A 13,848-nucleotide genomic window follows, 5' to 3' on the forward strand; every position below is an offset into this window, starting at 1 on the left:
CTCATCTGCATTTCCCCCCTAGGAAAGATTTGGAAACCCTGACTCTGGGATTAAAGCAACACCCAGCTAGGCTCCTTCCATCCCTCACCCATCCAACATCTCAAGCACTCCCCTAATGTTCTGTATCCTTTAAAGAAGGATGTAGAATGCATCTGTCTCATTTCTAGCTAATGATTACTATAACTTACAATTTTCATAACTGTAGGTGATCCCAAAGCTCTTCTGGAACCACTGCTGAGTTTACTGCTCTGGCCAAATTGATGTAGTAACCAAACTGTCCAGTGTGGCAAACACTAAACATGTTTAAGTGGGTTTAAGAATAATCAGAGGTACCATCAACTTTCTTTTTATGCCGCTCTCTTAAGTTCTGATTTTCCGGATTATTTGCAAGCAAACAATATTTTCTTTTGGTGCTAATGAGGACCCTCCCCCCACATAGACCTCCCTTCTCTGTGTGTTATATACTAATACATTTCAATACCCAACCTAGTTTATCTTCAAGTCAGTTGCTTCCAATATAGCACCCTGTCCTTGACATACATGGATTCCCATTGGAAAGAGCAAAGCAACTGGTGCCTTCTCTGCCCTATTTGACATTAAGAAATGTGCTCTCAGCCCCACAATTTCCTACCTAGTAAAAGGGAACCTTGCCTGAGACTCCTTATAAAGATCAGCTTACAAGGAATGCTGATCTGACCCCTTTCCAAGTGCCCTCAACTAAGCAGTGAGGATGGCGCTCTAACCCAGACCTTAGCTGCTCCCTCTAAACAATGATAATACGAGACCTGCTGCCACCACCACAGGATGGGAAACTTAACCATGAATGTGGAAAGTTTTCATTCCTCAAAGTTTAACCATTACATATTTCTAGTTGTTTGTATGCGTGTGTGTGTGTGTGTGTGTGTGTGTGTAGAGAGAGAGAGAGAGGGAGAGAGAGTATATAATATTTCATTATACATATTTTTCTTTGACTAGAAATCCATGTACGTTTTGAGCAATACTAATTAATTCCATTAATAAGCAGTAGTCTCTCAAAAGGCTTCTTTTTTCCTTTTCTTATAGTTTAGTTGAATTTTTGTGGAACAAGGCAGTTGCTTGACTACTTTTGCCACTTTTCATTCTTATGAGTATAGTATGTTAAAAAACAACCCTCAAGCTTGACTTTACTATGTAAAAGAGAAATGTCTAAGGAAATGAAAAGGAAAAAACAAATTTTCAAAGTTACTCCTTAATGTAAGAAAATCAATAAATGTTTTTTACAAACACATACCCATATCTTTTTCCAATTTACTATTTTATTAGATCAAATTCCTTTGTAAAGGTTTTTCCTAGCCTCATTTAGTGATACAATAATTATTTCTTCACATTTAAATTTAAACTTTGATTTTGTTATTAATTCAGTTTGCTCCTCCTGTTGCAGTCCCCACTAATTGAGGTTTTGCTACTGTTTCTAATAATTTTGCTTAATCTTGCAGACCAGTTTCCTAATTCATCTCAGAATGGGTCATGCAGACAAGTGCAGTATCCTCTGACAGATCTATCCCCCATCTTAACTAGTGGGGACTCTGATATATCCAGTCCATTACTGCAAAATACCGTCCACATCGACCTCAGTGCTCTAAATCCAGAGCTGGTCCAGGCAGTTCAGCACGTAGTAATTGGGCCGAGCAGTCTGATTGTACATTTCAATGAAGTCATAGGAAGAGGTAAGTATTTCCACTCAGCTTTTTGTTAAACACAATTTTCCAGTAAGCATTTTATCTTCTGCCTTTGCAGATTAGGAATTAGACAATGGTGAAAGCAACTGACAGAGCAGTGATAACAAGTGCGCTTGATTTCTGTTCTGCAGAAATACAACCCTGCAAATCACATCCATGGGGATTTGCCCCTGTGCATAGAGACAACTTGATAATCTCCCAGACATCTTACTAATGAATCACATTCCTTCCTCACCTTTTTCATAATGACAACTATAATTTCTTGAAAGTGCCTTTTACTTCTGTCTAAAAATCATTCTATTAAATTCTAATATTTTTACTCATATCTCTTTCCAGTCTTTCTTTACCCTGAAAATATTGACTAACTCTATGAAGTCCTGGTTTATAGCAGTTTGTACACTGCTGGACAGCATCAGGAGACAGGGAATTTATAGCCTTCCCTTGATCTGAAGCAGTATACATCATCTCTACAACGCACTCCAATTTCTTTATACAAAGAGGAATGAATATTTGTATTAAGCCAGCCAGAGCAGCAATAACAGCTAGCATATACAGTACTGGAGGAAATATTGAGCAGGAAAAGAAACCAACCAGAAGCCAGGAAATGAACTCCACTGTTCCCTTTTTTTTCTAAAAAGCTTTTACCTTTAATACCAAATGGCCTCTGATCCTTTTATTCAGTATGTGCTGCAAGAGATAGCACAGACATCAGCCAGCATGATGCAGAGGAGGCTGAAGGGACAGTTGGCGTTATGTGTTCACTAGGCCTTCCCATTTTCCTGTGATAGCATCAACACATTCCTCTATCATATACTCCAGGTTTTAGTCCCTAGCATGCTCCCCTTCACAAATAGCAGCCTCACTGTTGACAGACATCTTTCACATCAGAGTAATACATAGTTCTTTCACCAGTCTATAAATCCCAGTAACTACCAGTTTTAGAATGTATGACTAAACTAATTATGTTCTAATTCTACATATTCTAAGATTAGTATTTTGTATTTTTATCATGAAAGGTGATAAAATGGCAGTTATCTCTTTTATAAAGTAGTAATATGAATGATTCTGTGAATACTACTGTTTATTTATATGCTTTCCCCAAGAGAATGTGAGCCCTCAAGAGTGTAGGTTTTATTTATTCATCTTTGCATTACAAGAGGGTAGACTAATGCCCAACACTCACATGCTAGGCACTCAGGGAGTCTTAGCTAGCTGGATGAATTTCTTAATGACTTACACAGCTATCAGACATTTGGCACCTCTGGGGAAAATTACTGCCACTGGATGAAAGGCTACCATTGGGAAAGTGATGTGGCTGAAACCAGAGAGAACTGGCTGAAATGACTCAGAGTGAATTTGCTTCATTCAGGCCATTGTCTTTCAGTTTCTGCCAGCCTGGATTACATATTAACCAGTGACTAATGGGGAAAATCCTTATTCTATAATGCTCATCTTATTTCTAATGGTGACATTTTTATTTCATTTCAGTTTATTGGAATATAGAGAGCTTATTTTATTGTAGTTCTTCATGTGGATAAAACTTTGTTTTTATATTTAAAAGATATTTTTTGATCCTTAATAATAATATTCCTTATATGAGGCAGATGTTACTCCTGTTTTCACTGGTTCCACTGTTATTGAATACTTTATTATCTTAACCTCTAATAACAATTATATCACCTAAATATTTTACCATGTGTTAAATAATCATATTGCTTTTATCTTTGGGTAAAATATATCTACATATTTTACAAACACACACAAGTAGTGGTACTGTTAATCAAAAGCATAAGAAACAATGTACTTTTTTGCCATGTAGGAAACAAAAAAGAAATGAAGATCATGAAAAGCTTAATAAATAATATTAAACAAATAAAACTAATGCAGCACTAACCAAGTTCCCTCTATCACGTAGGACATTTTGGTTGTGTATATCATGGAACTTTGTTGGACAACGATGATAAGAAAATTCACTGTGCTGTGAAATCCTTGAATAGTAAGTTGTATTTTATTTAACAGTGGAGTATACTTCTGTGGTTGCAGACTAATAAACAGTGCATAATAAAATGTTAATTTACACTTTCCCTTGTGGAAAAATCAGTAACTAGCTGGAACGATGGATCTAATCCTGAAATGTTTGATCGAAATTCTTATTGAAATATTTCCTCAGAAATTATCCCTCAGAGCTCTCATAAGTAAGAATGAAAGAGAAATGAGATTCTTGGATGAGCCTAAGTATCATTTAAATATGTTTGGCTTACAATATTTGTTTTGCAAGTGACATTTATGGAAACTATTGGAAGCATTTTGGCACATACAGTAGTAATGACTCATTGTACCCAGAGGCATTACTATAATTATTTCTTTAACCACAACTTCCATCAAAAAGATAAAAAATGAAATAAGTCAAACAAGAGAAAACAGCAGAAAATTGAAAAATTATAAATGTGGTAATACCTCATTTATCCACATTTTTGATGAATGAGATAGTCTGTTAATTAAATGAACTTCCTTAGCAAGTGATACTTACCCCCTTTTAATGCTAGAATATATGTATTTTTAGCATTATTTACGGTTGAGAAAAATCTGCTTAAAATGGAATGCATACTCTTTAAGAAGCAGGGAATGCTAGAGTTACTCAGTTTTCCTGGGTCTTTCCCATGTATGTGTGTCATTAAACTTTGTTTGAATTTTTTCCTGTTTAAAAAAAGAAGAAATATGGAATGCTTCCAAACATAAACTAAGACTGTGTTAATGACCCAGAGCCATAATTATGGCATGAATTACTATCTTGTACAACCCACCGTACTCCTCATAGTAGAGTTTGCCTGGCTTCACCTTTGCTGACAGGTCTCACATGTCAAGTCAGTGTGGTTGCCTTTTCTACCCCCATTTCTAAGTTTCTGCTCATAGTTTGAGGCAGCCTAAAAAAATGTTAACAAGATACATTACAAATTTATATTGGAACTAATGTTTTCAATGCATATGTGAAAGGTTTTCCTACAAGATATGTTATCAACAGAAATATTTCAGCCTTTTTGAACATAAATCTGCATGCTGAGCAGTGTTCTGTATGGTTCATTTTGTTGGAAGTCTAACCACAAGATAATTAAAGCAACAATTTATATGAAATCTAACTACAAACTGTGATGGATTAAGTATAATTGTCAATAAATTTGCCTCAGTAAAGAGCACTACTGCCAGTTGTAGTAAGAAGTCCTATTGCCAAGAAATCTTTCTCTGTCCCTGGTGTATGTTGATCTCTATTTAGTCCAGATGGACGTCCAGGTCTTGGAATGCACTCCATTTGTAAAAGAGTATCATCACTGACACTGATACTAATCAGATTAATAAATTAAAGGTTGTTAACTCTTCATTAGTGCTGACTAATATCAGGCCCTTGGGATCTCTATTTGGAAACTATTATAACAAAAGAGTCTACTTAGATAGCATAGGCAACATTTGGTCTTCAGATCCTACTAGTCCAGGGACTGGAAAACTATGGCCTGCTGCCTGTTTTTGTAAACAGTTTTTCAAGACTCAGCCACTATTATCAGCCACTAGTGGCTGCCTTTGCACTGCAATGGCAAGAGTTATGTATTTGCAACAGAGACCATGTGGCTTAAAAAGCCAAAAATATTTACCATCTTGTCCTTTACAGAAAAGTTTGCCAACCCATGCTGTGCTAGACTCTTTCAAAAACAAGGGCAGGTGGTCACTCAAAAGTGCAGCACAGGTGACATCATTCACTCAGTTGTATTGTAAAAAGCACTCTGAGGATGAGGCATCAGGGCAAGATGTAGTCCAATGGTTTTATATTCTGTGCTTCTCTCCCTGAACTTGATGAAGTAATCATTGTCCCTGTAATGAAGTTAATGTCTCCACTGCTGGCCTTCTCAGGAATCACTGACATAGGAGAAGTTTCCCAATTTCTGACTGAGGGAATCATCATGAAAGATTTTAGTCATCCCAATGTTCTCTCGCTTTTGGGAATCTGCCTTCGAAGTGAGGGGTCTCCACTGGTGGTCCTACCATACATGAAACACGGGGATCTTCGAAATTTCATTAGAAATGAGACTCATGTAAGTATATTGCCAAGCTTGCTAACTCATGAACTAGCCTTAAGCCAGCCAGCCTTCCAAAATGTGCTATTTTGAACCTTTTTTAAATTTTTAGCCAAAGAAACCCATGTGAAACATTGACACCGTTCAAATGGACAGAGGCCCATTCACTTCTCTGGTTTCTCAAAATCCTCTGTCCTAGTGGGAAGATAGTGATACGTAGAAGGGTTTCTGGGGACAGTGATTCTTACCTGCCCTGCAGGCAGCCTTGCTCTGATATCCCCCAGACAGGTACACATCTTTCAATGCCTACTATACACCACAAAAAGCACCGCACAGGAGACGTAGAGCCAGAATGAGCCTCAGCCCAAAGGCAGTTTTAACCTTAGAAGGAAATACATTGAAAATTAATTATGAATGAATCTCACTATTCTTCAAAGTTGCTGCCCACTCTTCTACCTCAGGACCTTTGCACTTCTTAGTCTCTCTACCTAGACTACTCTTCTCCAAAATATCCACATATCTCACTTGGTTATTAATTTCAGCTTTCTGCCCTAATGTCATCTTCAAAATAAAGCTTCCCCGACTTGTCTAAAATTGCAGCTGACCACTGCTCTCTCATGCCTTCTTTCTTTCTCGTCTCCCCTGCTTTGTTTTTATCCATCACACCCTCATATGATACTGAGACCTAAATTGTCCAAAACTGTGGCCATAAGCCACACATGAAATGTGACTAGTGTAAATTGAAATTTGCTGTAAGTGTAGAATACATCCCAGGTTTTCAATATTTAGTATAAAAAAAGAAGGTAAAATATCTCATCAGTAATTGTTTATACTGATTACATGTTAAAATGATATTATTTTGGATATGTGGGTTGAAAAACATACTGTGAAAATAATTTTTGCTTGTTTCTTTTTAACTCTTTAATGAGACTACTAGAAAAATTTCAACTACATATGTGGCTTGTCTCATATTTCTATTGAACAGTACTCTGCTAGGTAATAAATAAATGATAGTTGTGTATATATATATATGTGTGTATATACACACACATACACACATATCTTATTAGAGTACAGGCACATGAGGGTAGGTAATTTTGTGTGTATATTGTTCACTACTGTGGCTCCAACACCTAAAATAGAGTTAAGTACATAGACTTTCAGGAGATATCTGCTAAATGAATGAGTTCAGGGTTACAAAAGAGATTCTTAGATGTTTCCAAATGACAGTTTTGTTAGTGACATTTATGCTAGTTCCAAAAAGGCTGAGCAAACAATGGCTAGACCAGGAGTAGGGAGGGAAGAAGAAGTCTCCAGAACTGAAGTCACAGATGGCCCCAGGCTGCTTTTTGGCTTCTGTGAACAGACCTCTTTAGAAGTTATGGAGTAGCTTTACTGTTGATCAAAACAACTTCATAAACATGGGATCAGATTCTTAGAGAAATGAGCTCTAGGATAGTAAAGAAATATTTTGCATTCAGTCAAAAGAAAATACTCTGTAGCTCTGAATTTTTGCAAATAAGATGAATTTACCTTACAAAGTACCATTGCCTTTATAGTCCAAGGAGTCTGTACTTATTACAACCACTAACAGATATATCTTAAAGAGAGGCTGAAAACACAGGAAATGGCCTCTCTACATGCTGGGTGCATTAAGGGAGGCTGTAGCCCTCCTTATAGGGTCTCCACTGGCTGCCTCTTTAGCTCACAAACTTCACTGTGGCTGCTGAAGAAGAGTTATCCTGTTCCTGATGACCAGGTATTGCAGTGACATCTGGGTGACTTCAGATACAGTTCTTATAGTTACTAAAGCCATTATGCTGTCCATCCAAGTTTGTGGGTTGAACATACGGAGAATGAGATCTCCTATTTTCTGTGTGGGTTCAGACCACTGTTGCTTCAGTACCTCTAATATGATTGATTAGGGCCTCTAATATGATTGATTTCACTACAGCATAAGCTTTGGAGTCTTAACAGATATAGGCTAAAATCCTAACTCCACAACTTACCATCTTAGAGGTTTAGAGTAATTTATTTCTCTCAAAGCTTCTTGTATTAACCATGTATTTCTGGAGACCTGCTGACCCTGGAAGGACTGCTTTCCCCACTTCCCACAGGACTGGCAAATTCCCAGAGGTATTAAGCAGCTCACCTTCAGAGAGCATGCCTTTCATCACTAAACCAACCACTCCAGAGCCCATACCCCAACCACCTCCTTTAAAGGGTGCCAATACCCTGGGCCACCATCTACCTGCCCTCATCACTTCAAGACCAGTTACCAGACTTCTAAAGCCAGTCCTTACACCCCAGACCCACTGAAATTATTCAAACCAGCTGATTCTAAGCTGCTTCCTCTGCCTCGCCCGTTCCTTCCCACAGAAATCACCATAAAGGCTCTTTCCCCTTGTTTCCTCTGCCTCCTAACCAACCCTGGTGCTTCCCTGTGTGGCCTTGCATGACATGCCATGCCTCCTCCTCTTGGGAATTGTGAGTAACAGTCTTTTTGATGGCCTTTGTTCCCATCTGCTGGCTGTACCATACCTGAATAATAATAAACTCCACATTTTAAAACAACTCCAGTTCCCCATCTGGAAAATGGACAGAAGTGAGGGTATAAGGATTACCCAAAATTTATAAAAAACCTCTAACATGGTATTTTGCAAATAACAGATACTAAGTAAATGATGATTATCAACAGGAAACAAATTATTATTTGAAATAGGTTATTCTTTGCTGTTGATAAGAAATTGATAAGGTAATTCTTATCAATATTTCAGAATTCTAAAACCATAGCTAGAACAGTAAATGCTTATTAGTTTATGGGTTTCCAATTCTCTTTGATTACAGAACCCAACTGTAAAAGATCTTATTGGCTTTGGTCTTCAAGTAGCCAAAGGCATGGAATATCTTGCAAGCAAAAAGTTTGTCCACAGAGACTTGGCTGCAAGAAACTGTATGTAAGTATAAGAATCTCTGTGCCTGCAGTCCAAATTAAGTGACAGGGAGGAACCTGTTGCCCACTCTTCAAGGCTAGTGAGGATGTTTTCTCTTCTCATGTAAAAGTCCTTTATTTTCGTCACAGTTCTAAATCGATGTGTAAGCACTGGGTATGTAGGTGGAGCTTTCAGACTTTATCAAACAGAATTTAAAAGGAATTCTCCAGAGGGGGGTCTTAAACAGCTGTTGTGCGCTCTAGCTTTTCTTTTTCCTTCCCGCCCATAGCCCCCAGTGTTGTGGTTTCACACTGCATTAGTGTTTGGAAGGGACAATTGGATCTGCAGCATTTTACAGTGAAACAGAGAGGGGCTGGTAACACAAATACCAACATATTGTAACTTCCCAAGAGTGGATTTGAAGTCAGCCTGCTGAAACCCTACCAAAAATGGTATTTGAGAATGAATATACAAAGAGGTTTATTTGTGTCTGGCTGCCTGGGCTGTATAATACAACAGTCAACAGTTTGTAATTGATTCAGTGCTTTCCCTTCCGTAGCACTGATTCATGACTTAATGGTATGTGTGAATGAAAGAACTGTGCTATTAATTTTCCACCTTGGTTTTGGTCAATGTGACAACATAAAAGCCATCTTAAACAAAGGATACATAGCCTCAGATAGAAGAATTGATTTTCCTGGAACCTTGATGTTTTCCTAGATGCTTTACTGTATATCTGTTTTCTCTATTACCTCACTGATAAAAAGAATTGTATGTACTAGCCTAGCCCTTCGAGAAGGAAAAAAATGAAATAACAGTCCCCTGTCATATCTCCCCCATAAAACTAAGTATTTCTAATAAGCTGACAAGTGGTAATTACTGATTGCTTTGGGTAGTCAGTTGGCATACTCAATTTAGCAACCAAAGAAAGCTGGGAGGGTGGCCAATTTTGCTACTTCTCCAGATCTACATTAAAGCAAAAAAGATTTTCTTATGCCACATCATTCACAATCTCTTCCCTTGGCCTGTTGAATTTGAAATGTAAATGTCAAGCATTTTTATTCAAGGATTCCATTGTGATTTAGCGCTAGTCAATACAGGCCAGATGAAGCCCTTCCTGCAGAAATTATGGATTTCAAATACTGAAGCTGCTTGTTCTAATCAGTAGAGATTCAGAATCACTGTAAATTATTCTCTTTTAGCCACTGGTAATAATTTTTGTTTTTTCTGTAGGCTGGATGAAAAATTCACTGTCAAGGTTGCTGATTTTGGTCTTGCCAGAGACGTGTATGATAAGGAATACTATAGCGTACACAACAAAACAGGTGCAAAACTGCCAGTGAAATGGATGGCTTTAGAAAGCCTGCAGACTCAGAAATTCACCACCAAGTCAGATGTGGTAATGTATTCATCACCTCAACCTCCTCTTTACTTTCATATCCAACTTTTTTAGTAATTTTATGGGAACTTAATTTTTTTTTTTAAGAGAAATCTTCACCACCATAATTTCAGCTTTTTTAATAAGTAAAAACGGACTTGATTGTCTAACAAGTACCCATACTATGGCCTCATAAATTCATTCATTTATTCAAAAAATGTTTGAATAAATGTCCAGCAGAACAGCATGTTAGGTCCTTGGGAACCGGGTGTAAGCCCTGCCCTCCAGGCGCTTCAGCAGGAGAGGGAAGCCTATTCATCACTAACTCACACAAAGTAGACTGGGATTAATCTAGTCACTTGTAGCTCAAGGGCAGAAAAATTCTACCTAGAGAAACCTGGAAGCTGTCCCTGAGGCATATCTAGCAGTGAAGACATTATCCCTTTGCCTAGCCCCTCTTTATCTGCAAAGGTCATCCTCCTCTCACAGAACAAGCATCTGAGGGCGTGCAGCAGAGCTCTGAGGGTGGGGAAGACACTCACCTGGGCAGCCAAATCTACCATAGTGCCCTTTCACCTGGTGGAGAGGGTGATTCTTGAAATGGGCTTTAAAGTAAGGATGACGGAATGGACAGTGAAATAAAAAATGCCAGTCCAGGTGAGATAAAGGGGCAGAAACGTATACACTCCTTTAAATTTCTAAGCAAACAATAAGCAGTGGTGATTTGGCAAAAATAGCAGGCACAGAGGGAAGTTATGAGAATAAATTGAGAAAAATATTTTCATAGTAGATCATAGAGATCCTTGGAAAGCAAACCAGGGAGTCTGGAATTTATTCTCTGTCCATGTGGAAACATTAAAATGTAATCAGATTACACTGTAGCCTTTCTTCGTTCTGTAAAATGTTTTGAGAGGAGTAGACACAGGAAGACAAAGTGAGAGGTAGAATATGAAATAACATACTGTAAAAACAGAAAAGATGGAAGAGAAGGCATCTCAGAGGTAGAAACAACAGTATTTAGCAAGAAATTGATGAAAGTCATAGCTGAGCGAAGTTGTATACTGGTGCAGTTACAATTATGCGAGATAGAGGCGCAAAAGCCAGTTTATCAATTGTGCCTTGCACATGCTGAGTTTGACTTGGGAGTAGGACATACAGGCAAAAGTGTCTTTCATGCACCTGGAAGTGTGGCCCTGCAGCTTGTACAAACAGTTTGGTTGTCTGAAAACCATACACTGGGTGGCTTACACAGCAGACATTTACTTTTCACAGTTCTAGTGGCTGAAAGTGGGAAATGAGGATTCCAGTGTGGTCAAATTCTGGTGATGCAAGCACATGGTCACCTTCTCACTATGCCTTGTGCTGGGGAGAGAGCAAGAGTAAGCTCCCTGGGTCTCGTCTTATAAGGACACTAATCCCATCCTCATAACCTCATATAAACCTAATTTTCTCCCAAAGTCTCCCTCTCTAAATACCATCACACTGGGGGTTAGAGTTTCAACATATGAATTTTGAAAAGGATGGTGCACAGTTCAGTCCATAGCAGAGGTCATGGCTAGAAATAGACTTTTGAGACTCCAATACAATTATTCAGAGGAACCTACGTACATGCCATGAAGGAGAAAAGCAGAGAGGTGGGAGACCCAGAGGAAGAGAAAGTGTCATGAAGAAATGGGGTGTGGTCAGCAGAGGCTCCTGCTACTCAGAGCATAAGAAGGGTCTTGGAACCTGAATGATTTGGTCTGGAGTGTGCAGAGGAGCCTGGGTGTTGAATGGAATATTCTATTTGCCTTTCATAAATCAAGAGGATTATGATATGTGGAGGTAGGAAAACAGCAATGTCTCAGTCCTTGAGGATAACAACCAAAAACAAGAAAAGCATTAACTAGTGACATTAGCAAACAAGGTGGGAAGAAAATAGCATTAATGGAGGACATAGATTGCAAAAGAGAAAGGATTGGCAGCTATTAAGATATAACAAGGGATGGGGATCTGCGTTCGGCTTTGGGAGGTGAGAAGTTGTCTACCCTCCTCCCTGAGAGTCAGCAAGAGAGAGAGGTGTGGCCTCTATTGGGAAGAGTTTTGAAGACGTTGTGGTCTTTAAGTGAAAGCAGAGTTTCAGTTCCTGAGGAAGTGGAGGAGTCATTAGAGGATAAGCTGAGGGTGACTGAGAGCCTGTTTTCAGTGAACACGTGTATCATAGGACATAGTGGAGGAATGGGACATCAGGGTGGTTAAGATTGGTAAGTAGATGTGATAGTCCATGCTAGAGCTTATTTGGATTTTTATCCTGAAAGATTGTGAAAAAGAGGAAATAAAAAGGTGCTAGAGAGGTAGGCTGAGAAAACATTAGTGATGGTGACAGGTAAAGGCATCAGGTAAGGAGAATTAACCCATCCTGAAAGCATGTACATTTCATCTAGACTTGACTACCGCTAGGAAGGAGAACCAACTCTTAGAACTCAATAAGAAGACAAAATAACCCATTTTTTAAAAATAGGCAGAAGATTTGAATAGACATTTTACCAAGGAGATGTATGAATACCTAGCTAATAAGCACATGAAAACATATGCCCACACAGACTTGCTCATGAATGCTCACAGCAGTGTTATTCATAGTAGTCAAAAAACCAGGAGCAATTTTGATGTCCATCAACTGGGAAATGGGGATATAAAGCATGGTATAACTATACAACAGAATAATGCTATTCAGTAATGAGAAAGAACCACTGATGCATGCTACAATGTGGATAAACCTCAAAACCATTATGTCAGGTGAAAGAAGGCAGACTGTGCTCTCCTGTCTTGAAGCTAAAACTGACTTGCTTCCATCAATGCACAGGCATCGTACACCTCCCCAACCCCTTTGTCTCTGTCTCCTTCTGTATCCCTCCCTCACATGCCCCACCCCTACTGTCTCTCCTTGGTCAGTATCAGTCTCTTCCTTCACTTCCCCACCCCCTACCATCCAGTCATTCCAAGCTGTTAAGGGGAGTTTGGAATGCAGATTGTTCATGAAACTGCCTCCCTCTCACCTCTCCTGTCCCATGACTTCTCTAATCCTCCTCTGATACCAGTTGTCTAAGTCCTACAATTCCTTGGGTTTCCCTGGTGGCTCAGCTGGGTAAAGAATCCACCTGCAATGTGGGAGACCTGGGTTCAATCCCTGGGTTGGGACGATCCCCTAGAGAAGGGAAAGGCTACCCACTCCAGTATTCTGGCCTGGAGAATTCCATGGACTGTATAGTGCTTAGGGTCCCAAAGAGTTGAATACTACTGAGCAACTTTCACTATAATTCCTTACAGGACTAAATTTATCCAACTCTTCTCCCTTGTTTTTGCAAATTTGCCTCCAGACCTCCTATAACCTAGGCTGTCAGTTGGGGAGACCTGATCACACACTCGGAGAAGGCAATGGCACCCCACTCCAGTACTCTTGCCTGGAGAATCCCATGGACGGAGGAGCCTGGTGGGCTACAGTCCATGGGGTCGATCACACACTAGTAATCAGCCTCTCAGAACTTCAGTTCCTCATTCTTAAAACATCTACAAAATCGAGTACATTACAGACTTGTTATAAGGATTAAATAAGACAATCTTTTTTTAAAAGGCAAGATGCCCACCCCTGCCAAGCTCATTTGATGACACATGCTCTCTCCTACCGCTCTAATTCGGGAGAGCAAATTAGAGAGTTCGCTCTCCCAGCAGAGTTTAGTTTCTCCCCGGAGAGAGAGAGTTCAGTCTCATAAGGTTCC

At 39.1% G+C, this 13,848-nt stretch overlaps 1 protein-coding gene across 4 annotated transcripts in view; it reads left to right on the forward strand.

Moving 5' to 3' along the window:
• The window catches only part of MET (MET proto-oncogene, receptor tyrosine kinase), a 114,497-nt gene that overhangs the window by 95,872 nt on the left and 4,777 nt on the right, over window positions 1–13,848 (forward strand). For all 4 annotated transcript variants that reach the window (XM_013963310.2, XM_018047186.1, XM_005679158.3 and 1 more), the window contains 5 exons: window positions 1,476–1,706; window positions 3,634–3,714; window positions 5,619–5,800; window positions 8,630–8,739; window positions 9,949–10,114. In XM_013963310.2, coding sequence (XP_013818764.1) covers window positions 1,476–1,706; window positions 3,634–3,714; window positions 5,619–5,800; window positions 8,630–8,739; window positions 9,949–10,114 — 770 coding nt within the window. The remainder of the gene's footprint in view (window positions 1–1,475; window positions 1,707–3,633; window positions 3,715–5,618; window positions 5,801–8,629; window positions 8,740–9,948; window positions 10,115–13,848) is intronic.

This window comes from Capra hircus, chromosome 4 (genome assembly GCF_001704415.2).
Source record: "Capra hircus breed San Clemente chromosome 4, ASM170441v1, whole genome shotgun sequence".
NCBI classification, from domain to species: domain Eukaryota; kingdom Metazoa; phylum Chordata; class Mammalia; order Artiodactyla; family Bovidae; genus Capra; species Capra hircus.